This window comes from Zalophus californianus, chromosome 5 (assembly GCF_009762305.2).
Source record: "Zalophus californianus isolate mZalCal1 chromosome 5, mZalCal1.pri.v2, whole genome shotgun sequence".
Lineage (NCBI taxonomy): Eukaryota > Metazoa > Chordata > Mammalia > Carnivora > Otariidae > Zalophus > Zalophus californianus.
The window spans coordinates 73144686-73171324 of NC_045599.1; the positions used below are offsets into that span (position 1 = coordinate 73144686).

At 37.0% G+C, this 26639-nt stretch overlaps 1 protein-coding gene across 1 annotated transcript in view; it reads right to left on the reverse strand.

Annotated features, from left to right (window-relative positions):
* MCTP1 (multiple C2 and transmembrane domain containing 1) overlaps nucleotides 1-26639 on the reverse strand; it is a 505394-nt gene that overhangs the window by 156702 nt on the left and 322053 nt on the right. The window contains 5 exon segments of the mRNA XM_027606101.2: nucleotides 686-788; nucleotides 20155-20248; nucleotides 24977-25066; nucleotides 25068-25145; nucleotides 25148-25166. Of these exon segments, the coding sequence (XP_027461902.2) occupies nucleotides 686-788; nucleotides 20155-20248; nucleotides 24977-25066; nucleotides 25068-25145; nucleotides 25148-25166 (384 nt within the window).

Consider the following 26639-nt stretch of genomic DNA (forward strand, 5'->3'; position numbering starts at 1 on the left):
AAGAAGTACTCTGTTTGGAGAGTTTTCCTTTGTTCAGAGTTCATTTCTAAAGCCCAGTTTAAACACACACACACACACACACATACACACACACACACATACACACACACACACCCTGGACTTAGGAGATACCATGGTGTAGATCAGCAGCTTTTATAGTGTGTGGTCAAAAGATTTATAAACTTTTTTTTAAAACAAAAGGAAAATTAACCCAAATGGTGTTCTGGTAACTGGGACAATACTTAATATCCTTATTGTACTAAAAGGCAACAAAGCAAAACTAAAGCATCTCTGAATTCAAGACTGGATTGTTTGCTGATTTGACCAATGGAACAAATAGAGCTTTGTCCTCCCTGGTGTCAATGCAGTTGGGGAGAATTTCAATAGAAAGTATAAAAGGAAGAAGCAGTATGGTCATTCAGTTAATGGAAGCAAAATCCTTAGTCAAACCATATAAAAATCACAGTTTTAAAAAAGAATCTGTGAAAACAAAGAAAAACGGCATATTCTTTCCCCAGGTCTCTCTGTCAGAAAGGTATTACAATTATGATATTCAATGTTGCTAGCAGCAGCAGTCCAGACGCAGAGCTGCTCATCAGTTAAGAATAAACACACACACAAATATCTCAAAAATAAATATTATTAGCTCCATTTTTGAAATGAGCTCAAGGTAATGATTACTTACAATGTGAAGATTTTGTTCCACTCAGGATTAAGATTTTTGTAGACGGTATGTGTCAGCAGCCTATCATTGTTCAGTTCAACTACACAAAACGGGTCACTTTTACCTACAAGAGATTTGGGGGGAACATTTTTAGTATAAATAACACCCACAGTTCACAGTGTCATGATCACAGCCACATCGCCTTTCTGAAAAGTTTTATGAAAAACAAAAAGTAACATACAGTTTAAAAAATTTAAACATCAAACTAGAGTTAGATGTAACTGGAGAGTGTTAACAATTGTTGTGATTCCTAGCAAATTAGAATCTGAAAAAAAGTAAAAGAGAGGAAATTATACAGCTGGTATTTCGATTTCTACTTATTTTTTTTTTACAAAAAATAGTAATAATTATTATGAGAGAAACTGTAATGCATGTACATCCCTCAGTCAGTTTTTACTTAGTTCTATAAAGATCATTTGAAAGGCTCAACCCCTTCACTTTTACGCATATATTTTCCAACTCCTCCGACTCAGTAACTTTTAATAGAAATTTCTAAACAAAACTAAACAAATTTATGTTGGGAAAACTGCTATATTACAGAATGACACCATTGTAATGTGACTTTAGATTCCCTCCTGAAATGTCTCTGGCATCACAAGAAGGTAAATTAGACCCTCAGAGGCAGAAAAAATTTTGCCATTTGAAACTTAACCTCAGCAACCAATCTGCATGTTAAAGAGCAGTATTTTTTCCTGTCCACTGAGAGTAAAGAATTTGGAAGTTATCATCTGTTTACAGCGAGCCTGTTCTGCCATAATCAAATCTTGTTCATTCGGCAATTATATTTGTGATATCCTCAATATTTTGTAATGTCATGTCCTGTATTATAAGAACCCCATAAAGTCAGAGGCTCTATGGGGGCAGCATTAATGATATTAGTGCAGCGTGTAATTTGTTTGATACCTTATACAAATGACAATGAAATCAATATTTAGACAAAGCTGTCCAGAGGTCATATCTTTTAAACTACAATATTGATTTAGACTACATAAGAGGTTAATGTGCATATTATTAACTTTAATGATAAAGAATAATTGTTTTAAATGCATTGTGAATTGTAGTCACAGTAGTTTACACTTCTGTGAAAGCTTAAATATCATTGAAGATTTTCAATTAAATTTTAATAGGAAGGAATTCATTAGCTATCAGTGACAGATAAGTCATGTATTCCCACACAGCAGTGTATTTACTTTCCATATTGTAATTCTTAAAATGAGCCATACAAACTTTGACTCACCTTTAATTTAATTTATTAGTTTATAATAAAAAAAAAGAGTAAATGTATGTGTGTTAGTTCAGCGGCCTCATATACCCCAGGACTGCATAATTTAGCAGTATGGTAGTCTTTTCAAATTTTTGGTCTTGGGAACAATTTTGAATAATGAATAGAGAATCGAAAGTCTTTGAGGTCTGTTGACATTTTTATTTCTGCCTTTGGATCTGTATTATCCTTTTTTTTTTTTTTTAATCATACACACATACACACCATGGAAGACAGAATTCAAAAAAGAACTTTTGTTCATTAAAACACAGTGCAAAAGGTTTTATTTGCCACATCAACAATTTTATTTTCTTCCACAGAATTCAGGTACAAGCATAAAAAGTGGATTCAAACAATTTCGAAAGCCTTACTTATTCTTAAGGACCATACAGTCTTTTCACCTAGCTTTGTACTGGGTAATAGACACATACTACCACCTCAAATAATTTATAAAAGGGTTGGGGAGATTAAAAAAAAATCTACCTGTAATGATCAGAGAGAAAATTAAAGCCATATTTAATAGAATTCCATGTCAGAAGCACCACTATTCTGCCATCACTTGAGACAGAACCATTAGATTGATTAGCGTTGGAACTTTCACCTAAAAGACAAGTGGAACGTTCACACTCTTCCTGGGACCTCCTTGTAATTTTTCTCATATATGTGTACATTCATGTAAATCTTAATTTAGTTAAAAAAACTATATAAAAATAGCACTTTTGGGCATTTCTGTTTCCTCATTTTCACTTGCTTTACTTCAATTACTATTATATTTCAAGTGACGTGGTTTTACTTGCCCTCAAATGATCAGCAATGTGTAACAGATTCAGTCAAAACTGCCCCACTTCTTCAATAGCAAAACACAAGAACAAACTCCAGAGACCAGTATCTATTGGGAAAACATTTTACTTTATTTTATTTTTATTGCCCAGTGTGGAGCCCGACACAGGGCTCGAACTCATGACTGTGAAATCAAGACCTGAGCTGAGATCAAGAGTCGGGACACTTAACCGACTGAGCCATGAGGTGCCCCGAAAAAATTTTTACTTTAAACTTCTACCAGCAGAGAATGCAAATCTTTACTTGATTTCTTTTCTATAGGAATTACATTCAATTGTGTAAGAGACTTTCAACTACATGGAAAGTCTCTTAAATCACCACTTTCTTTGTTACTCTACCTATATTTGCTGACAAAAGATCTGGAGTCTTAAAGAAACAAAATCTGTTCTTAATGATTAACACTTCCCATATCTTGGTAAGAAACTAATCCATTTATCAAAACCTATGCCCATGAGGCCGTGGGTATCCATATTTTCTTACCATGTAGTTGATTAGTTTGCAAGACCATTCCTAGGGAAAACCGGTTATCTGCCGTTGACCACCACATTACTTATTCTCTCACTCACTCTCTTCTATTGAAATGAAGACATTGAAGCCCTAGAGACAATGCTACACCCACCAAAAACAGTGTAAGCACCTTCTGAAGCCACCTCTCAGTCATTTTGCTAGATTAAATTCCAGGGGCATTCCATCATTGGCAAAAATATTCTCTTATATGTACATGCTTTTAACTTGAAATGGGTAAGCAAGGTAATTTTTAAGAGACCATATTAAACACTGTACCAAATGTAATGGTGCTTACATTTAAAAAAAAGAGAGAAACTTTTACCTTAGACCAAATTACTATTTAACACAGCTTTAATTAAATATATTTAAATGTGGGGTGCCTGGGACTCAGTCGGTTAAGGGTCGACTCTTGATTTCAACTCACGTCATGATCTCAGGGTTGCGAGATGGAGCCCCGCCTTGGGCTCCGTGCTCGGCGTGGAATCTCCTTGAGATTTTCTCTCTCCTTCTCCCTCTGCCCCTCCCTGCACTCTGTCTAAGTAAATAAATGAAATATATATATATGATTATATATATAATATTTTATATATATATATATGTTTAAATATAAGGCACCAGGCAAGACCTTTCCCAATTTCCCAATAACTATGCCATATCTTAGTAGTTAGTAGGCCACACACATGGGAAGAGCTGGCTAATGTTTTGACCACAGATTCATTCACTCAACAAGTAATTATTACTTACCATGTACCAGGCAGTGTTCTATGTGTTGAGGAGACATAAGTGCATAAACAATAATAATGATAAGCCTGACCTCAGGGTGTTTACCTTGAGGAAAAAGACAACGAATACACACATTTTATGGTATTTTAGAAGATGGTAAGTACTGTAGAGAAAGATATAGGAATGGCAATGAGGAGTACTGGTATGTATGTGCAATTTTTTAAAGGACCGTCAGAGAAGGTGGGAAATCAGCATATGGGCAAAGAAATGAAAAAGGCAAGGGAGTAGGCTCTGGGCTACCTAGAACAACAGGTCGTGGAAAGGTCAGAGAAATGGCTGTGCCTGGTGTGTCTAGGAATATCCAAGAAGCCAGCGTGACTGAAGGAATGAATTGAGGGAAGGGGAAGAGTAGAGGGTGAGGTATGGGGAGGGTGGCAGGTCTTTGTAGGATATGGCTTTCTCTCCAAGCGCTAGGAGAAGCTTTTGGAGGTATTTGGGCTGCTGTGTGACATGATCTGACAGCTGCTATTTGGAGAATAAGGTGGAGAGAAGTCAGTGGAGGAGGTAGTGGGAAGAGTTAGGAGGATATTATGACAATCCAGGTGATGGAAAGTGCTTGGATTCTGAATATACTCTGAAGGTAGAACCAACAGGGTTTGAAGATGCCAATAGTGAACAATCTCTTATGCCTGATACTGTTATTTGCTGACAGAAAACAATTCCCTGAGCTTAGCTAAGTCAGTCTTTTATTCCCCCAAGGACAAGAAGCATTCAACAAAGTACCCAGGGTAGCTTTCTCTAGAATCTGCCAAAAAGGAAAATTTACGTAAGGAGAGAGCAGCCAATTTTATATTTAACTTCTATTCATCTTTTCCTTCTATAAAGTTATGTTTTTACAGTTATCAGTAATGGATGCCAACATCAGGTCTTTACATACTATGTTATTTTCAACTAATTTAGAAAGTATCCTTCTGCCACTGCATGATTCAAGGGTAATTAAAAATTAACAGCAATTTCAACCAAAATAATAGTAAACGTACAATATCAAATTCTATAAACTTACCACTAAAAAGCATTCACCATAGTTTTATTTTAAAGAAGTGGCTACACACAGTTAATGTGCTTATCTGGCTTGCTAAATGATGCTTTAAATGACTGGCTTTTCAGTTCCTAAATTTTGCAGCCTTGATTATGTGCCACTTAAACAACCGAAAACAATCACAGAAATACCAGTGATGGACCTAACCATTAATTATCTCCTTAATTATTCCTTCCTTTCATCCTTTTATCATTCTAGTTAGACCTCGTGATATGCTGCTGTGCTTGCTGAGAATATCTGAGGAGTGGGATTGACTACAGGATGCAGTGTTGAGGTCTACTAAGTACACTGTGTTCTGCAAAGCTCTAAAGAGTGATGCAAAGCTGCTCCATATGATGATTTTACTCAATACCGTATGGGCAGAAGTGCAAGGAGTTAAGGCAGCAACCAAAGTTGAACTGTATTTTGTTTCCGATAATTTTTGGCTATTTAAACAGCCTAAACGTATGGGAACAGATGATATAATCCCTCATCTCCGTCTTAGTCATTCTTGTCATAAGACTAAAGCTGACCTGTGGGTACCAACTGGTTTTCTCTTAACCTTCACCATTTGGGCTAAAAAGTGCAAGATTTGGGTTTGGATGCAAGATAGAAATTGCGGCAGTGCTTGGTGAGGATCCGAGCAGTGGGGTTGATTGTGTTAACCGCCATGACAGCTGAAAGAGTCTTAGCCTTGCTTGAGAACATTGCAGTTTTCCTTGTTGACAATTTTCTAGAGAGAAACAGGAATACCTTTGGAAGCATTCATTACTTATTGAATGCCTGCTCCTCTCATCCTGGAATTATGATTAAGACAAAGTCCAGCACTCAAGGCACGCACAGTTTAGTGGGCATGATAGGCATGTAAATACACAGTTATAATGCAGGACTGTAAGGGCTGTAATAAAGGTAAGTGAAAGGTACAATGGGAAGCGTACCATTCTCTAGCTCTAGAACAGGAAGGGAAAAGGAGGTGAAGACTTTTCCTCAGTGGGTGAGATGACCCTGGTGATCTATGGTGATTACAGATCATTACTGCCAACAGCTTTAGAGGAGAAGGATGCTTATCTAACAAGAACACTTTAACAGTTTATGATAAGGAATATTTAGCTTAAATTTGTTTCTTTATCCCTTTGATACGGACTCTATAACACAGCAACTTAGATCTATGTTATGTAGTGACTATACAATAGATACTTAAAAATATTAGGTTAGGACTAACGCGCATTTATCCATAATCTTGTTAAAAACCAGGGGCTATTTGTTTTCCCTATGGATTTTTACAGGGGAAAAAATCTCCCAAGGGAGTTAAAATTAGAGCTTCTTCTCTCTTAACTTAAACGTAAATCTATAATAAATTTTAAAGCATATGCTCTAACACCTAAATTCTTACGGTGAAAAGCCATTCCTACAGCAGTAAAAACAGAGGTCAGAATCGTCTCCAATGGGCACCTTTTCTGGGCGTCTTCAAAGCAGCACAGAGGAATGAATGGGATGCGCTGACTGGCTAATTCTCTCTCACTCTTAGCCCTTGCTCTTTGGGGTCACAACACTGACACGTTTATAAAGAACTGTGGGAAAGCCTGCACCACCCCTGCTAGCTTGTTACCTGTTATGTGGGCAAGTGGACGGCTTCAGTTTGTGCAAACTACTGGTTTGAGCATTAAAGTCACTCAAAAGATACTGAATGATATTCTTGCTCCCAGAATAGAAAGTTAATCCTGATCCATCAGTGGTGGGCTTTGTCCAGGGTCATTTTGCTGCTGACAAGTAGCATACTTTGCTGGATGTGATGTGTTATAGAAATGTGTGTGTAGGGGGATACCCAGTGACCACCTCTTTGTTGTCCTTTCTCTGAAAACACAGAAGACTTTCAATAGCATGGAAAGCAATTCATATCCATTGGGGCCTTTTATTTGGGGACTACCTTGCACAAATTAAGCTCCTTGGTTTAATTTCCTCAGGTGTCACAGTTTGAAATGGCTATACTTTAATCTTTTTTTTTTTAATTATAATCAAGATTGCCATCTGTCCTTTCCACAAACTGGAATTTCAATCATAACATATAACAATGTTGTACGTAGATGAGGGAAATCCATAGGGTCCACCAAAACAAAAAGCCATGTACAGTGGATATATCTTCCAATCCTTCCCTTATCACTGGAGATGGGGTTTTGACCTTTGCTTTTTTCATCAACTGACCTAAACATATTTTAAACATCTGATTGGCAGAAATACATTAACTGCCACTCCTCACTAAGTTCCCACTGGGTCTGATTCTGGGACTGAGTAATAGTAACTGGGCTTCCCTTTTCTCACTAAGTCATGAGTTGTGGCTCTCAGCCCATTAGACCCAATACATCCTTTTTCATATTGAAGATTTTGTAATGTCCTCCTTACTATTTTGAAATAAAACTCAATCATGATTTCAAAATTTCATATAATGCCTTAATGCCATAATAAAGGACTAAATTGAAAGTTGTTTATAATAAAATCACATGTTTATTTATTCAACAAATATTTATTGAGTACCCACTATATGCCAGGCCATGTAAACAAAAAAAGGAAATGTCCCTGCTCTCTTGGATTCTATTTGTAGTGGGGAGGGAGGAAAAAGAGACTAAATATTGAACACAATTAAGAAGTACATTATATTGTATGTTAGGGAGTGATAAGTGTTAATGAAAAATGGAAACAAATAGTGCGGGATAAGGGGTTTGAAGAATGTGGGGGAGGGGCATAGTTTATAAATATAATCAGTGTGGTTGGAGTAGGCTTCATTGAGAAGGTGAGATGAGAGCAAAGACCTGAAGGAAGTGAAGGAGTACTCAAATGGACATCTGGAGAGAAGTATCCCAGGAAGAGGCAAGAGCTAGAGCAAAGGCCTGGTGTGCTCAGGGACCCTGATATAGTGGGGCACAGTAAGCCCTGGGAACAATGGTGGAATATGTCAGAGAAGTAAAGGGGAACCAGATCATGAACCAGATTGCCATGGAGGCAATCCTAAGGTCTTTGGTGTTCACTATGTAAAATGGCAGCCATTTGCATGGCTTGAGTAAATAATATGTATTTCAAAACCCTCAACTCTATGGTCAACTAATCTTTGACAAAGCAGGAAAGAATGTCCAATGGAAAAAAGACAGTCTCTTCAACAAATGGTGTTGGGAAAATTGGACAGCCACCTGCAGAAGAATGAAACTGGACTGTCTCTTTACACCACACACAAAAATAGACTCCAAATGGTTGAAAGACCTAAACGTGAGACAGGAGTCCATCAAAATCCTAAAGGAGAACACAAGTGGCAACCTCTTCGACCTCAGCCTCAGCATCTTCTTCCTAGAAACATCGCCAAAGGCAAGGGAAGCAAGGGCAAAAATGAACTACTGGGACCTCATCAAGATAAAAAGCTTCTGCACAGCAAAAGAAACAGTCAACAAAACCAAAGACAACCAACAGAATGGGAGAAGATATTTGCAAATGACATATCAGATAAAGGGCTAGTATCCAAAATCTATAAAGAACTTACCAAACTCAACACCCAAAGAACAATTAATCCAATCAAGAAATGGGCAGAAGACAGGAAAAGACATTTCTGCAAAGAAGACATCCGAATGGCCAACAGACACATGAAAAAGTGCTCAACATCACTCGGCATCAGGGAAATCCAAATCAAAACCTCAATGAGATACCACCTCACACCAGTCAGAATGGCTAAAATTAACAAGTCAGGAAACGACAGATGTTGGCGGGGATGCAGAGAAAGGGGAACCCTCCTACACTGTTGGTGGGAATGCAAGCTGGTGCAGCCACTCTGGAAAACAGTATGGAGGTTCCTCAAAAAGTTGAAAATAGAGCTACCCTATGACCCAGCAATTGCCCTACTGGATATTTACCCCAAAGATACAAATGTAGGGATCTGAAGGGGTACGTGCACCCCGATGTTTATAGCAACAATGTCCACAATAGCCAAACTGTGGAAAGAGCCAAGATGTCCATCGACAGATGAATGGATAAAGAAGATGTGGTATATATATACAATGGAATATTATGCAGCCATCAAAAGGAATGAAATCTTGCCATTGGCAATGACATGGATGGAACTGGAGGTTATTATGCTGAGCGACATAAGTCAATCAGAGAAAGACATGTATCATATGACCTCACTGATATGAGGAATTCTTAATCTCAGGAAACAAACTGAGGGTTGCTGGAGTGGTGGGGGGTGGGGTGGCTGGGTGACAGACATTGGGGAGGGTATGTGCTATGGTGAGCGCTGTGAATTGTGTAAGACTGTTGAATCACAGACCTGTACCTCTAAACAAATAATACATCATATGTTTAAAAAAAAAAAAAAGAAGAAGAAGATAGCAGGAGGGGAAGAATGAAGGGGGGGAAATCGGAGGGGGAGACGAACCATGAGAGATGATGGACTCTGAGAAACAAACTGAGGGTTCTAGAGGGGAGGGGGTGGGGGATGGGTTAGCCTGGTGATGGGTATTAAAGAGGGCAGTTCTGCATGGAGCCCCGGGTGTTATACTCAAACAATGAATCATGGAACACTACATCAAAAACTAATGATGTAATGTATGGTGATTAACATAACATAATAATAAAAAATACAATCTAGGCTCAGATAATCATGAAATAGATTTAAAACCTATATTAATGTCTATATTTAATCTTGCAGGACATGGGACAATTTTCACTAGTTAAGATTGTCTAATACTCTGTAGACATTTAGCATCCCCATCCCACTCCCACCAAATTCCAATAGTGCTCCCCCAAACACTGTGGCAACTCAATTCTCCCTCAAATGCTCAAGAGGGTAATACTGCCTCCTCCAAATGAGGATCATTGGCCTACAGCAACAGTTCTTAAACATTTTCATCTTTAGGATCTCTTAAATATTTTTGAGGACATCAAAAAGCTTTTGTCTATATAAATTATATCTATCAGTTGAGCATTTTAGAATTTAAAAATGACAGCATGTAAAACTATCATTCATTTGAAAATGACATAATAAATCCATGACATGTTAACATCAGAGCAATCAAATATATAGCCTTTGAAAAATTGCATTGTACATTCAAGAGAGAATGAGAGTGAGAAAAGAAAATAACATCCTAGTATTACTATGAAAATAGTTTTGACTTTAAAAGATCCTTAAAAGGGTTTGGGGGATCCCTGGAAGCTCCTGGGCCACACTTTGAGAACCATGACTAAGAGTAATGGGAATAAAGCACAATGTAAATATGAATTTATTTCCCTTGGGATCTAGAACTAGATGCAAAAGAATATATATAGTATTGTGTATAACAAGATGCATTCTTGAGTCCTAAAATTGAACCATCTTGGTACATGCTGCAAAGCTTGAAATTTATAAGAACAAGAAATAAAATGAGACAGATAAGAAACTGGGAAAGAAAGAAAAGGGAGACTATGGGATCTATAAAATGAGAAGAAGCTATGAAAAATTTGTGTCCAAGCTTTTAAGAGTTTAGATAAATTATGGTAAAAACATTTAAGGATTTTACTTCAACTAATATTTAATATAGAAACTATATGCCTGTCACTTGTTACAAGATTGGAAACACAAAAGTTATTTGTCTAAAAATATAAGTATAGATATTTATTATAAGCTCCTTTGTTTTTGAAATTTCTCATAGTTACTTTAGGACATACAGTAAATATATATTCAATTAGACTCCCCACAGAAAAGCATAAGGTTTCAGATAATCTCCCTTATAAGTAAATTAATTAGCTGGAGAGAGCCTTTGCAGAATAAAGTTCTTTAGACTGAAAAAGTTAAGGACTCTAATAGGTGATTAAACCTTTTTTTAAAAAATATTTTTAGGCAATAAAACTGAAAAATATCATCTGTCAAGCCTCTGTCTTTAAAATATCTTTGTATTTTTATTTCTCTTCTACAAAATATCTACCCATTCAAGAGTCTGTTATTCATCTTGGCACCTACTGAGGGATCTCTGATTCTGAGGACTGGGAGAAAAGCCTCAGAGGCCAAGTTTGAAAGCTGATCTAGGGCTTGAATCCTCTCTTGCTATCAGTTAGTCTCACAGGCTCTGGTTTAACAGGGCCATTGATGGGGAAATCGCCACCTCCACAGGTCTCTTCTGATACATTTTTAGGCAATTTAATTTTGGGGAAGTGCTTCTTTACATGGCACACAAAATTATGTCTCTGTAACTTTTACCTATTTTATGTAGTCATTTTTTAACTTTAAATGAATTAATGCATGCGAAGTGAGGGCACAGCATCTGTCACTTAGATTATCTGATTAATGTTCATTACCTGCCCCCTGAACTGGATAATGTGGATGGCTTGCCGAGCATATATTCTAACTTCTGGTGTCTCTTCCTGAACAAGAGAGGCTGCAAAGGCCAAGGTCACATTTTTAGACTCTCTTGCAGCTAGGGTGGGAGATGTGAATTTGGTTGCACCAATCTGGTATACTTGCCTAAGATTTGATATTAGTATTCAGTTACCCGAGAGCCCGTGGAGTCCATTTTGCTGCTGTAGGTGGCAAACAGGAGTAGTGTAAGGAGTTCTCAGGGTCTTCTCAACCTGCTAATGTGGCCAGTTGCTTAATTAACCTCTCCACATTTCACTTTTCTAATTTGTAAAGTGGGGAGAACAACAGTAACTAATTAGGTTGCTGTGAGATGGTGCTAATCCTTGTTCTAAGCTCAGGGTAGTGTCTGACGTGATAAAGTCTCAGTAAATGTGGCTGCCACTACTAGTGTTTTTAGCATTATTATCATTTTCCGTGAGCTCTTCTCAATTGACTTGATTTTAAAATATCAGATAGCCTAATTGAGAATAAATTCTGCTTTGTCAATGTCCTTGTTTAAAGAATTGCTTCCAATACTGAATTCATACCCCAGTATGTTTGATGAGTCCAGAGGTGAGTATCATTCTCAACATTTCCCTTTTATTCAATGTAGCCAATTTGTAATTTGCATACTATAAAACAATGTGACAAAATTGACATATGCATAATTCATTCTCACAGAGCTTAAACTCAATTCAAACCCTCAACTTTTTTCTATATTTTCTACTCTTAAAGCAGGACATTACTGTTTTGTATCCTTGTAAGTCTTTTTATGTATATTCTTTAATGCCCGCCTTGTTGAACTAACCCTATTATTTCAATCTGAACTAAGCTTATTATACACATATATGGATATGTATATATTACGTACAAATACTGTAATACTATGTAAATATTTAAAAGTGTAAATCTATAATATATGCATATAGTATACACCTATATGTAATATATGCATATAGTATATAGTTAACTATCCCTGTTAACAAGTTTGATAAGGAAGCATTCAGTTATCTCCTCAAAGTCACTAGTAAATAGGTTGAACAGGTTAGACCAAGAACAGAGCCCTGTATTCTTCCATTTGGCATTCCCATTGACATCAGTCCTTTACCACAATCACTGTTTATTGTGATGTGATTACATAGCCATGTAATCATTTATGCACCTAACTATACTGTCATACAACCCAAGTATTCCTGTGGTAAGATTTTTCTTTTTTTCAAAAGTCTGGCTAAATCTAGATCCTCTCTGTTTGCACCAGTTCCCTAATCCATCATTCTAGGAAATGTATTGCTTATTTACACAAATATATCATAACAAACAATAACGAACGGTTTAATTTTAAACAATGATTCTAGCACCGGAAAGCATTTCTTCAAGCACTGAGTAGAATCGTGGAGCTAGCCCTCCAAGCAGATCAGTAGTTCTCTATTTCTTGACTCAAAGGATCATTTTGTAATCTTACTTCTACAGAACTCAGTTAACTACTTTATAGTATTTCTCCCCTCCCACTTCCCATTGATAGTGGGACCACCACCTTCTCAGCCTATAGTCCCTCACCTCTAGAGCACATCAAACCCCATTATTAATCTCTTTTGTCATCCCACCTATTCTTCCAGAGCAGTATCTTCTAACCATGTGACCTGCATATGAATCACACATGAATTCTGTCATTCCATATAAAACACTAGTTCAGACTCAGCCTCACTAGCCCTTGAGTTAAATTATCATTTTAATTCCTCTTTTCACAAATATCTCATATCAACTATTTGGTTTTAGAAAAACACTTTTGCATTTCTAAAATTAGAATAGGATTTAATTTTGTAAAGATGCAAGTACTAAAAGGAAGCCACTTTTATTTCTATGTGAACTATGATGACATAAAAGAATGAAGAGAAAATAAAAGAGGAATGAAGAGCAATGATTTGCTTTCTCTCCTTGTGACGCCTTCATTTGTTTAGTCTCATTCTTAAGGAAGGTATTTATACAGTGTTAAGACATTTAATATGTATACGTATAATATTGTTTCCTAAACTACACGTTACCGTGATAAGAATGTCAGCTGTTGGGTATTTTTGGTGCATCATAAATTGGATGAAATTTCTTCTCAAACTATACTATTTTTGTTAAAAAGCAAATAGGGACATCATTAGTTTATATAATGGAAATAAAGCACTGTGCTTGGGAAATTTTTAATACATTTTGTGTAAAACTTAGATATTTTTGTTTCAAGCAATATAAAGATTTGATGATAGCAAAAGTTAAAAATAATTAAGAGTGACATCCATGCATAACCCCCTTTTATTTGGTTAACTATTTTACCTTTGATAATTCACAAATATGAAGGATTTCCACCGTATTTTATATATAATACCATCAGTTGAACTATGCAGAGTTTAAAGGATATATGTTTTCTTATCTTCCAACATAGGTTTTAAATAATGATCATAAAATCTAAGGCTGCATTTATCAGATATCATTAATGTTATTAAATATGATGACATAATTAAAGACACATGCTATCAAAAATTCAGTCTGCTACAGTTCTATAAAAGAAGCAACGTACCCACTTTTTCCAGAAGAGTTCTAGTATTCTGAGGGCCACTCAAGCAACAACTGCATATATCTTACGCAGTTTGCTTGGGTAACCCACAAAAAGCTAATTTTTTTAAAGAGCAATATCTTATCTATATTATATATGTATGTGCTTGGCACTTCTCCAGCTGTATATAAAACTTTCAAAGAACAGACTTGCCTTTTTCTGTACAGCCACCTTTTCATTTTCTTTCTCTGAATAGACCCATAATGTTCAGGGAAAATACCAAGAATAATAAATCCAAATCTCTGTATAAAATATACCTTCATGACATACTCAAGCTGGAAATCACAGGAACCAATAAAAATGCAGGCAGCCTACTGATAATGAGGTCAGAAATACAAATAAATTTATTTTTAATGAAGACTGGAAGCACAGTAATCAAAGTGTTAAAATTCATTTCATGCATATCTCATTTGCTTCTTAGCTGATATTTACCACGCAGTTCTGTGAGAAAGTAGAGGCCTAAGATGCTCCAGATAAATGGCTCAATTAATTGTACAGAGGTAGACCTCTTTGAGCTGAGCCAGAGCTGTGAGCTCTTTATTAAAAGCACTATTCTGTAGCCCATAACCTTGTTCCTTGACTCCTCTCTGGTTTCCAATTTAAACAAGTCCCCATGCGGCCTGCTCTAAAGGGCTTTGTCTCCCTGTCATTGTTAAGAGAGCTGAGGCATCCTGGAAGTGTGAAATCAGACCTCATGAGTTGAACGGTTCCCCAGGGAACGCCGGACTGCGCAGAAGGTCAAAGTCATGGGCCGGACCGTCTAAAAGTGTCTGATCGCCGGTCTGTGACACAGCAAGGTTGGGGGGGGCAGCGGCGCTAGACTGAAGAGGACTGAAATTGAACACATCTTAATTAAAGCCCACAGACAGCAAAACAAAATGTTTTCTAGGCAGCCTGTCAAATGGGGCTTAAATTTAGCTCTGCTAATGAATCTGAGCTGCTAACTGTTATTTCTTAAGATAATAAGACTCTCACGGAAGCTGATAAAAAAAAAAAAAACACTGTAGCATGTCTTTTTCTGCTGTTTTGTTACTTAAATATTTTCCAACAATGAAGACAGTTTTCCTAAAGAAAAACATGGGAAAAGTCTATGCAAATAAAGGGGTAGTAAACATCTCCCTTAATAACTAGTAGGTTTCCAGAGTATGGGGCTGGTGAGTCATGGGTATTTATGCATAGCCTTGTTTTAGAAAAAGATATGCTCATTTAATGGGACTGTTTCAGTGACAGATTATGTTAATTGTAAAATTCTCTCCCTCTTCCTTTTTTCTCTCCCTCTCCCTCTATTGTTTCCTGAAAGAGATGGTGCATTAATTTGAGAGATCAATTCACCTGGGGTGGAGAAGTTTTATATTAGTGTGCCTTTTAATACAGTGAAAAGGTAGGGCATCTTTTGAAAGGCTTTCACAGTTCTCCCATATCACCGTTTCTGAACCCGAGTGGCTGGTATCCCTGGGGAGGCTGTGACCTCTTCCTCGGGAGCTCAAAAAAAACCCAGGGGAAAATGCAGGGGAGGGGCTGAAGAGAAGAACCCTTTTCTCTTTTTTCTCTTAGAACTTGAAAGAACCAAATTGGCCAGGTCTAAATACTCAGAGAAGAAAGCCTCACTCGATATAGAAGACATTAAATGTTCTGCTGAAAGCAGAAATTAGGCCCCATCCAAGGAAGGGGATAATTAGAAGCTTAGAAAAGACAAATTCCGACATGAACTGTTTCCCACCACCTTTAAAAATATATATATATTTCCCCCCCAGTGGTCTTTCTCTACTCACAAACTGTCCAGTTTTAAGGAATACTTGATTTAGCGGTAGAGAGAATTTTCCCCAGTGAACGCAGGGCCAAACGGTCTCTGGGTTTTGCTTTGATGGTACAGAGAGACAACCACCTTTTCACTGCTTAGTTGAAAGGTAAGTAAGTTGTACTGCAAAGTATTTTTCACTTAATCAAACTTTTTTTTTCCTCACGAAGAATTTAGCTGATCATCTTTGAAAACCAGAGAGCCACTTTCTCAGGCTGTGAAAGGCTGCCCACAATTTGACTGAAATTTCAATCCACTCTTGTGCCGCGCTCAATGCATGTGTATGTGTGGGAGTTGTAAATTGAGGCCTTAACCACCAGAGTTAATCTCTTTTTTTAAATCTGTATTAACCTTAATGATTTGAAGTGCACTGTCCAACACTGGCCTATTGAGACCGAAGAAAAAACTACCCTCGACTATCAACAGTTTATTAGGGGCTTAACTGAAGTGACCTACTGTAGTAGTGTTCAGCTGAACAAGGCTATAGGCTTTTTGTGGAAAGGGAAAGAATTGAGGGTTTCATTAAAAAGTAATTTGTGCTTTGTACTCACTCATTCAAAGAGAGTCTCAATTGCTCTTTATTCACACAGAGTTAATACAGTATCACAATGTTTCTCAATGAATGTGTTGTAACAAAAGAAAAATTTTACATTTTGAAAGGAAAAAAATTCTTTGTAACTGCAGTAAGATTGATGGCTACTTAAAAGATTATAGAATCTTGTTCCTGTGCTCATGTTAAATGATGGAATATTATAATTTAAAATTTTTTGCTTAAACTATGGAAGTTTGACTTTATGTTCTGATCCTTAAAATAGTTTAAAAATAGAGCAAAGTTGGTCAAATATAAGTTTGTCTTGTTAGGCTTGTCTAGAAAAAAGTGTTCTGAACCCAACTAAGTATCTTATAGTAATAGCCTCATTTATAGCAGGTCAGAAGATACTCTGCTTAGCTCAGAGAGCTATCAGTGATTTAAAATCTCCCCTCTCCATCCACAACACTCCTAAACAGATGCTAATTTGAGGATTTGAAGACCGCACCATTGACTCAATTTCTGTTTTTCAAACTGTTGCTGAAAATCTTGTAGAGCCTATGATTATCCACTGAGATGTACAACATATCTTTAAAGTTCTTCTTTGAACAAGTAAAAAAGAAAGTATACAAAGAGCTTATTTGTGCTTGAAATTTAATGGTAAAGACCAGGAAGGATCAGTTTACACATAAATATTTATCCTTTCCAAAAGTAAAGATTATTAAAAAAATTCAGTAGTATATTCAGACATTTCTCACTTAAATATATGGTCCTCAGTTTCTGCCACCATCACAAATGTCATAAAGACCACAAAAGGTCCAAGAGTGAGCAAGGTCAAAGACTGAATTATCCTCTTGCCCCTGAATAGTTCAACATCTCTCTTGTTCAATTCAGAGCACATTAGATTATAAGGTCAGTGTGGAATGAGGAATCATGAGATTTATGTCCCTAAAACTGGAGGGGAAAAAAATGGACAATCTGTTATTTAGTATTCCCCAAATTAAAGTTCATTTTATCAGATCAAAATTAGGTCTCATTAAATCCCTAGGGAAAAGACTATTGTTATTCACATTAACTTACATAGAACCATCAGGAAAGAAATATATCTATTTTTTACAGCTTTGAAAGACCATGTACTTCAACTTCCACAGTGGCATATAGGCCAAGTAGGTTAACATAGTTTATATATTCATGAAGTTTTAAAAGCAATGACAGCTTCTCTGAGAAACAAACTTATATAATTGCATTCAACTTGTGTAATGGGCAGGTATCTAAGCTTTTGAAGTAAATGGAACTTGAATATTTGTATAAGAAATTATTGTACCCCTATAAATGTTCAGTAATAATTCTTCGCACTTAGGTGCCCCCTGAGATATTATTTTAGGCCTTTCTCCCCAGCTTCAGAGATTTTCAGCTCAACACTGGGGGCTCCCCTACAGAAAATCCTGTAGAAAACTGAAGGTGCCTCCCATGATGGTGAACGTCACTATCGTGAATGTCACATTCTGAATTTACCTGCTGCGGGGTATCAGAGGCTAGGTGTAACCTCTGTATGCGAAAGCAATACTGAGTTCCTATTCCGGTCTTTAAGTTAATGTCCACAGTGAACCAAAGAAAAGCAATTACTGGGGTGCCTGGGTGGCACAGTTGGTTAAGCATCAGACTCTTGGTTTTAGCTCAGGTTGTGGCCTCAGAATCACACAATCAAGCCCCGAGTTGGGCTCTGTGCCTAGCGTGGACTCTGCTTGAGTTTCCCTCTCCCTCTACTCCTCCCCCGCATTCTCTCTCTCTCAAATAAATAAATAATCTTTAAAAAAAGAGGAGTTAATCATTCATTCATTGTTGACTGTTGGTTCTAATACTAAATGCAACATAATAAAAGAAAAAAAAATCATTATGTCCAGATTAATTTGAGTATAACCACATCAGAAGTAAAAAAGATGAATAAAGTTAACATTCACTAATTGTTTAGTACAAGGACCCAAGTCAGCATACATGCAAAAAGATTACAAACTACCCTCTCTCCCAGTACTTTCAAGTACACCTATTTTGAAAGAATATTTGACAGTTGTTACTATCTTCATGGTTACAAATGAGTTGATAATCACCTGTTTAAAGAAGCTGTAAACTCTCAACATGTTTATCACACAATAAACAGTCACTTGATACTATGCAAATATTAAAAATTTAAAAATATTACCATTCTGGAGCAGACATCTGCTATTTTAGTTTTAATGCATGTCATCTTTTAATTTGGTTTTGATTCTGTTCTGTTTAGATTTGATGAATTAAAAAAAGGATATCAACCATCAGGTAATGGATTTGCAATCTCTTAGATGGTAGGAAAAGTGCATTTCTCCCCTTCAGATAAGTCTACTACCTTATTAGGATCAACTTGCCGAACATTCACAATGGTGAGCATATTTCTACAAATAATAAGTGGATGCTTTCTTTCAGGAAGAGCAAAATTTACACAAAAATTGGCCAAGTCAGTCCTATTTGTTATCTATCTTGAGACAGACAATTTAAGGAATGGTATAAGTATGCCCCAAAACCTATGAAATTAAAGAGTAAATGAATGGTCACATAATTGCAAATTCAAAACAATGATTTCATTCTGGAAATTGATGAAATAATTATCACTAGTTAATTAATACATCATAGAAACAGTGATATCCAAATCAGGAAGCTTTAAGAGATAAGACTGATTTCAGTGTTTTTTACAGGCCCATTTCTTGGTTAAAAAATTTAGAACAATGTAGATGCTTAGTTTATTTTCATTTACTTATTTATTTATTTATTTTATTATGTTATATCACCATACATTACGTCATTAGTTTTTGATATAGTGTTCCATGATTCATTGTTTGCATATAACACCCAGTGCTCCATTCAGTACGATGCTTAGTTTAGATCCAGAATTATCTCTGGGATGTGCTAAGGAATTTTAACAACAACAAAAAAACTTGAAAATTTGAAAAAAAAAAAAAAGGACGCCTGGGTGGCTCAGCCATTAAGCGTCTGCCTTCGGCTCAGGTCATGATCCCAGAGTCCTGGGATCGAGTCCCGCATCGGGCTCCCTGCTCAGCTGGAAGCCTGCTTCTCCCTCTCCCTCTGCCCCTGCGCTTGGGTTCCCTCTCTCGCTTTGTCTCTCTCTGTCATATAAATTAAAAAAAAAAAAATCTCTAAAAAAAACCAGCAAAAACTTGAATCAGCAACCCAGATGCCAGGAGTTCATACCAAGTAATTGAGTAATTTGCATCTACAATTTTCAGTAGACTATGCAACAGATTTCACGTGTGTTGGACTTGTGTTGATGTTATGATACTGTCTGAGGGAAGGTGATCCTGCCTGAGAGAAGATATAACATTACTACAAGATGCCAAAATGATGAAACCTGGAAGTCCCACTGCGTTGGCCAAACTTTGGAAAAGGCAACAATTCAAAAGTTATTTTACCCTTTATTGTTTGTTTTTAATACATCACCCTTCTTTCAAAAAGCAGAAACAGTAAAAAATTGGGTGGTTGGCATTTCTTGTAATATCAAACCTAAAACTTTATATTATTTACTTTGATGATCCAGTCAGGAGAAATGAAGAGTTTAGTCATTAAATGGTGTGGACCCAGCATGCAGCTCGATATGTATATATCACATATAATAAATATTATAAATATATATGTTATAATACATAGTCAAAATAATATATATAAATAGATATAGACAATAGAATTCCCTCATTTCTTACCTGTGACATCAGCGACCATCAACCCTTCTGCTCTGATTACTTTCACCTGGAGAAATCCCACATCTTTCAGGTTGTGAAATATCCGCAATGGACTCTGAAAGACCCCAACATCAGTGTTAGAAAAGAAAGGTTCTAGAGGGTATCAGAGGGTGTGTGAGGAAACACTAAGTTTTATCGTTGATCTCAGGATGCTGCTTAAGTGGTTCAAAGGGATATTTGTGTTTCTTCAATACAGATTACCCTTCCACTATCATTAACGTGCACCTACACATAGGCACACACATATGTATTGACATAGATAATTGTTGCTATATGAGAATTTTGAAAGAATAAAAAATACCACATTTCTTCCCCATAAAAATTTATCAGTGAACAATGGTGAACAGTAAATTACAGAATAGGATATACCTACTTTCTTCCTTCAATCTCCTTTACTGAAGAACTCCAAAGAATCTGTCATCTATGGGAACCATGATTTGGAGACTAATGATCATTAATACTGAGTCTTAGGTTGTTGGTAATGTAACACACTTCAGCCTTTAGGATTAAGAAAGTCAGTATTATTATTTTTTTTACTCTTTTCTTCTTGGTGAGTTTTGGAAATTGCATGTGCTAGATGAGGGCTGAATTACTGAAATGCTGCTTTCTAATGTTTGGTTCAAAAGATTTGCATAGTTCTATGAACCTTTTAGGAAAAAAATCATATGTAACTTCTAAAATAAGTCAAATTGATCACTAAAAATAAATTCAAAGTGATGAATAATTTTTCTTAAGTTTGCAATTTTATTTGCCATTGTAGTCTGTAGAGAAGTAGGGAAATTCCAAGAGAAGAATCAGATCTAAAGGATAAAACCTATTTAATTTCATAAATTAATAATGGTAGTGTTTTGGGAAGTATAGTACCTGAAGGCATTAAAAGAGAGATACCAATGTAATAATTCGGAACTCTAATTAATGGGCACAAATACTTAAAGAGTAAGTATTGATAGAGAACACTGATATGCATTTGCTTATTTACACTTCCTAGCATTTTTCTTATGACAAAACCAGCATTTCTACTCAGCAAATCAAAGGTACTTCTGCATTATAATCCCTAAAATGCTTTAAGACCAAGGAGCATAATATAACAAAGTTATCAAACTGTTACTAAAGAACATTCCCATCCTTGTATTAAGGATGTGAGAATACTGACAAGCAGGAGCTTACTCAGATATTGACTTTATGAGTCCTGTATGACTAGCCATTGTGTATACTGAAGCTATGACCTTGGTATATTGGGAGGGGGAAATGCAGATATATGGGTAATCTCAGGGCCTAACTTTTAAGAGTGTTGAGCACAGGATTAGCTCCTATTCTTGTATTGTTTTAAAACAGCTGTTTATCACCCAAAATCTATTGAAACTACCCAGATGATAGGGCTCAGGAAAAACGAACCTCTCTCTCCACTTAAATTCCTGTTAAGGGTTTAACAATGGGAACGTTAGACAGCAGTGTTATAATTCAGAGGTGTGTAGGCATGTTGCCTTCCTGATGTAGTAACATCTCATAGCTTCCTGAGTGTTATAAACCAGGTAAGTCTCCTATCCTGATGATAGAGAAGAGTTTTATCAAAAGGTTTCTGTCCTTTAATTTTTGGGAGCAATTCAATCCAAGTTTCACCGTGTCTAAAACAAATCTCATCAGTCCTCGGGCTGAGAATTGTTTCATACGAGTAACCTCCCTGCACACACATATAGCTTCTGACGCTTCAGCTCCGATGTTCTGCTTCTCATTTGGAGGGGTAATTACTGTTCGAAGGGTTTCTTTCCTCCAGTCAGCTGACACTCAGGAATTTATTGCCAACTTCAACTGTTTAGGGCAGTGACACAGCGCTTATAATAAGAATTGCAAAAAAAAAAAAAAGCAAAATCTTAACTATATCAGTTTAAAAATAGACCTTTCGGGGATGCTTCATCAAGAGGTATTCCTGCCTTGTTATTTATGGTTATTTTCGAAGGCCTCAAAACCTGAATGGCTTCTGAAGCCAGAAATTTCCATAGCAGAGGAATCTATGATTTGCTGTGAATCCTTTCAGCCCTCAATAGATGGGAAAAGATTGAAATGCTCTGGAGAGGAGTCCTCTTTATTTTTTTAATGAAAGGCTGTATAATATTTTCTCTATGGCTGCAGCAGCTGTCAGGGAGAGCATCTCAGTTCAGCTCTATTACAGGAGAGGCAATACCCCCATCCTATGGCATCGAGATGCTCTGAGGGGCCAGAGCTGATTGACAGCTTGTCACCGTGACGTCTTATTCCATCTCTGTTATGGAGAAAATTAATGTCACACCCACCAGCCTTATGACTCGCTGTCATCCTAGAACCGCTCACCTTTTATCAATGCTCTAAATAACATTCAAGCCCATCGTCTCATGCTGGACAATCCGGTCAAGGGGACATTAAATCAGATGACTGTGAAATGTCATAATAATAATGGAATGCTAACAACTTCTTCTCTAAACTAGCTCCTCTGGTTTTTTAAACTGTGACAAGGGGGGAGCAAGGGTTCAGCATACCCATTCTGAAAAGGTCATACAATCGCTCTTGGTCTACTACCCATTACTACCCGCCCCCTTGTGACCTTGCCTGCCTTCCTCCCTCCAAAAGGAAAAAAAAAAAAAAGGAAAAAAAAGAAAAAATGGAATTAGCCATCTTTTCAGAATGAGGTGATCACATAATGGCCCACACGGTAATGTCTGTTTAATTTGCGGGCTTCGATGCTTCACAATGAACAACCGAAGACAGAAATGGAGAGCCCTTTTCAGGGGCAACTCACTTTCCTCACTATGGCCAGTGCCAAATCACATTCTGAAGTGTCCCCTAAAATTTTAAAAAATACACATGTTCTCCCAGGAAAACATATAAATAATTCCCCAAATAACCTCCTCTATATGTTTCTCTGAAACATATGATGACATAGATGTCCCAGACACGATACAGCATTCATTTGTCTCATAATCTGTGGTAATAAAAAGAAAACACACTGAAACCATAAAGTTAGGTCTCTGCCCTTGTCTTACTATGAGCAATTATAACACATGTGCTATACTGCATACAGGAGCTCCGTAGCAACGTACGTCTCTAGAGGGGAGACACAGGCCTATGCTTGAAAAGCAGGGGCTCAAAAACAAAACAAAACATTAAATACGGTTCACTTTTTAATATGTCGTAGAGGCAGCATGTAATCAGAGAATCAGCCAGGGCATCCACATCATAGTTATATTTATTCAGATAACAACTAACATTTGAAAGAAGGTGCGGAAACAAATTATTCAAATTCTGAAATGGAAATGGCCGATTTAAGGAAGCCCAACCGGCAAAAAAGAAAAAAAAAAAGAATCAATAATAGCTGGATTATTCCTAATTTACCTAGGCTCCACTAACATTCTAATACATGGGATAGTACCAAATATTAATCATAAAATACCAGTATCGTATACCTAGAATTTTTATATTAATATTACCAATTAATTCCTTTAAAATTGTTTCAACTCACAAGGTTCACTCCTGGTAACAGGAGAACATTTTTTCATGGGTACCAAAATGTGAAATAATTCTCATAATTGCAATTACATATTAGAAGATGCCCAACAATAGGTTGGGCTCTTAGGTGGTTTAAAAATATTTACTATTTAGCCTTGCTAAGTCACCTCTATTAAACTGTTTATGGTAACACCATTGGTAGATGAGTTGTGCAAGCATTAGCAGACAGCTGATTCGATGGAGATAGCCAGAATAAAATTTTGCTGAAGCGCACATCCTGCTAATCTGTTTGAAGAATATTGTAGAGCATTAGTACCAGCACTTCATGTTATCTGCACAGCCTGATAAGGTACATCTTTATTAAATTCAGTTATTGGAAGGATGTCAGTCAGCAAATAGAATATTTAGAATCTAAAAAAAAAAAAAAATTAAGCGGTTCTTTGTTAGAGCTTGGTTTCATGGCTGAATGTCTAGAGGAGCCTTCTAAACACCTGGCAGCATTGTACAATACAAGCTTTGTAATTTTAAGTGGAAAAGCTTTTTTTCCCCAGCTTCATGGGTACCGAGGCATTCACTTTTTCTGAGACTACATTGAGAGAATGGTGGAGGTAAGAGCTCCCCTCTCTGTTGATTCAAGAAAACTACATGGTGGAAAATGCACAGCATGAGGATGCTGGGAAAGAGGTAGATTTGGGTGTGAATATTATGGTTTGGGTGAAATGTGAGAAGGGTGCTTACTATAGTGACTCACTATTCCGCCCCTATCACTCCACAAATGATCAAAAGGTAAGGAGGTTTCCTTTTAATTATATTTCACATTCAATTAAAATAAGATAAAGGAATGAAGCGAGGCCTTTCTAAGCAGTTGAAATAAAAATTCTTTCTGTGAGCATCCTCTCGTTACCAAGCTACTAATTAATGTAGGTGTCATTAATTCCATTTCAAACTTGGAAAGACAAAGAACTCTTAATTGCAATTACAAAGGGTCAAAGAATTAATTTTGAGGTAATGTTCTGTATACTTGACTTTCCTTTATGAGAAGTTGCCTTGCATGATAGTTGTGCTGCATGACAAAACCACTGTGGAGAGGCTCAGAATCTAGAACCTTGCTTTGGAAGAGACTCTAGAGAAGAGCAGGTGTGCAGACCTCAGGGTAACGGCACCTGCATTTACCCCAGCTCTCTGTCTCTGCTGACTCAGCTGTCACACAGCCCTTCAGATGTACTCCTGTCACTCTAGGTAGATCATTTACCACCTCAACTCGTCACACATGACCCTGAATTAGGAGGGTTACATACGGTACATATCTCCTTAGATTTCCTCCCGTTCTTTCTGGTCCCTCCAGGGAACTGACGGAGAGGTCAGAGATGCTGACTGTGGCCGAAGCTGTGAGGCGTGACCAGCAGAACCAGGTGACCCTCACCCTCTTCCAGCTGCAACTCCAACTTGTGTGTCTGCTCCCCTACTGAGGACCGGACAGGTCCACCTGGCACCTGGAAGCAAATGTTGTGAATTAGCAGGTGCCCTTCCGCTCCTCTCCTCTCCTCTCCACACCTCCCCTCCCCTCCCCTCTCCTCTCCTTTCCTTCCTTCCTTTTTTGTCACATCAAACAGTGAAAGTGCAGGCTGCTCAGAGCTATGTGAAAAATAAATCAATAGAAATTCTGTTTGAGCTACTGGAAGACTATATCTTTCATTCAGCACACTTTCTTCACAAAATTTAGACCCTATTTTTAGTGTCTAATTTCTTATTTCTGTAAGATACAAAAAACACGTTTATCTGATTCTATTACTATCCATTGTCACTGTATTCATAAATTGGGAGGGACTTTCAATCCCTGGATGGCCTAGTTTAGTGCACTTTGCCTACAGAAAGATTAACATGAGCTGTGTGGAGAGGCAAACCACCGAGAATCTGAGTTCTTGTGTAGGTTTTAAAACAATGGGTGGTTCTTCCTTCATTCATAAATGTTATTAAGCAATGAATAAAATATGTACTTTGATGATGCCTTAAGTTTTACACTTTGAAACCATGCTAATTTATTCATAGAACACCACACATGAATCTAAATAAAAAACAAATCCTCCAAAAAAATTATAGCTCAAGGGTTATGTACCAGTGTTTTACTAAGAGAGGTTTCATAACATGGCAGCCCATGCTTGATAAGCCTTCTCTCAGAGTTGAACACCTTGCAAACTCTTTTCATAAAAATGTCCATTGATTTGGAAGAGAAAGATACTGAGGTGATCACAGAGCCAATAAACTGAGAGAAAGGGGGTAGAAATGAAAAAAAGGCATTTTAAACAGGAAATAGCCAATTATAAGCATAAACGTGGTAACATCATAAACGGGAGTCAGCTATCAGGACTGATTAAATTTTTGCTCTTTCTTATTCTTCACTCCACTTACTGTCTATTGCTTGGCTTTTAAATTCAACTTCTATGAATAGGGCCTCAACACTTTTCATTGGTTCAAAACACCTCTGTAGTATGAGCAAATTTAGAAATTGAACCAAAGTCTGCATTTTCTTTTTATTTGTGCCTATCAAAAATGACAAGAGAGATAGCTGAGACTGAAACAACTGAGGAGAAGAGGAGTACAGCTGCAAGAAATGAAAAGAAAAAGCAACATCCTGGTCAGGGACGGAAAGTCCGTGTGCGTGCGTGCGTGTGTGTGTGTGTGTGTGTGGTGTTGTGTGGATGCTAACTGTTGAAAGAGAGCAGGAAATCAGAGTCTGTACCAAGTCTGGAAAACATCTTCCTAAAGTGAGAACATATATCAAATAACTTCATTGTTTCTGCGTCAACATGCATTTCAAAATAGTTTCACGCAGTCTCCTGAAACTCTGAAAGCTGAAGAAACATACCAAATCTGTATCTAATATTCTGATTTTAATCGGAATTAAGTTCTTATCGATAACACTTGGACCAAATTGAGGAGAAAGATGCGATGGTGACAAACAACCA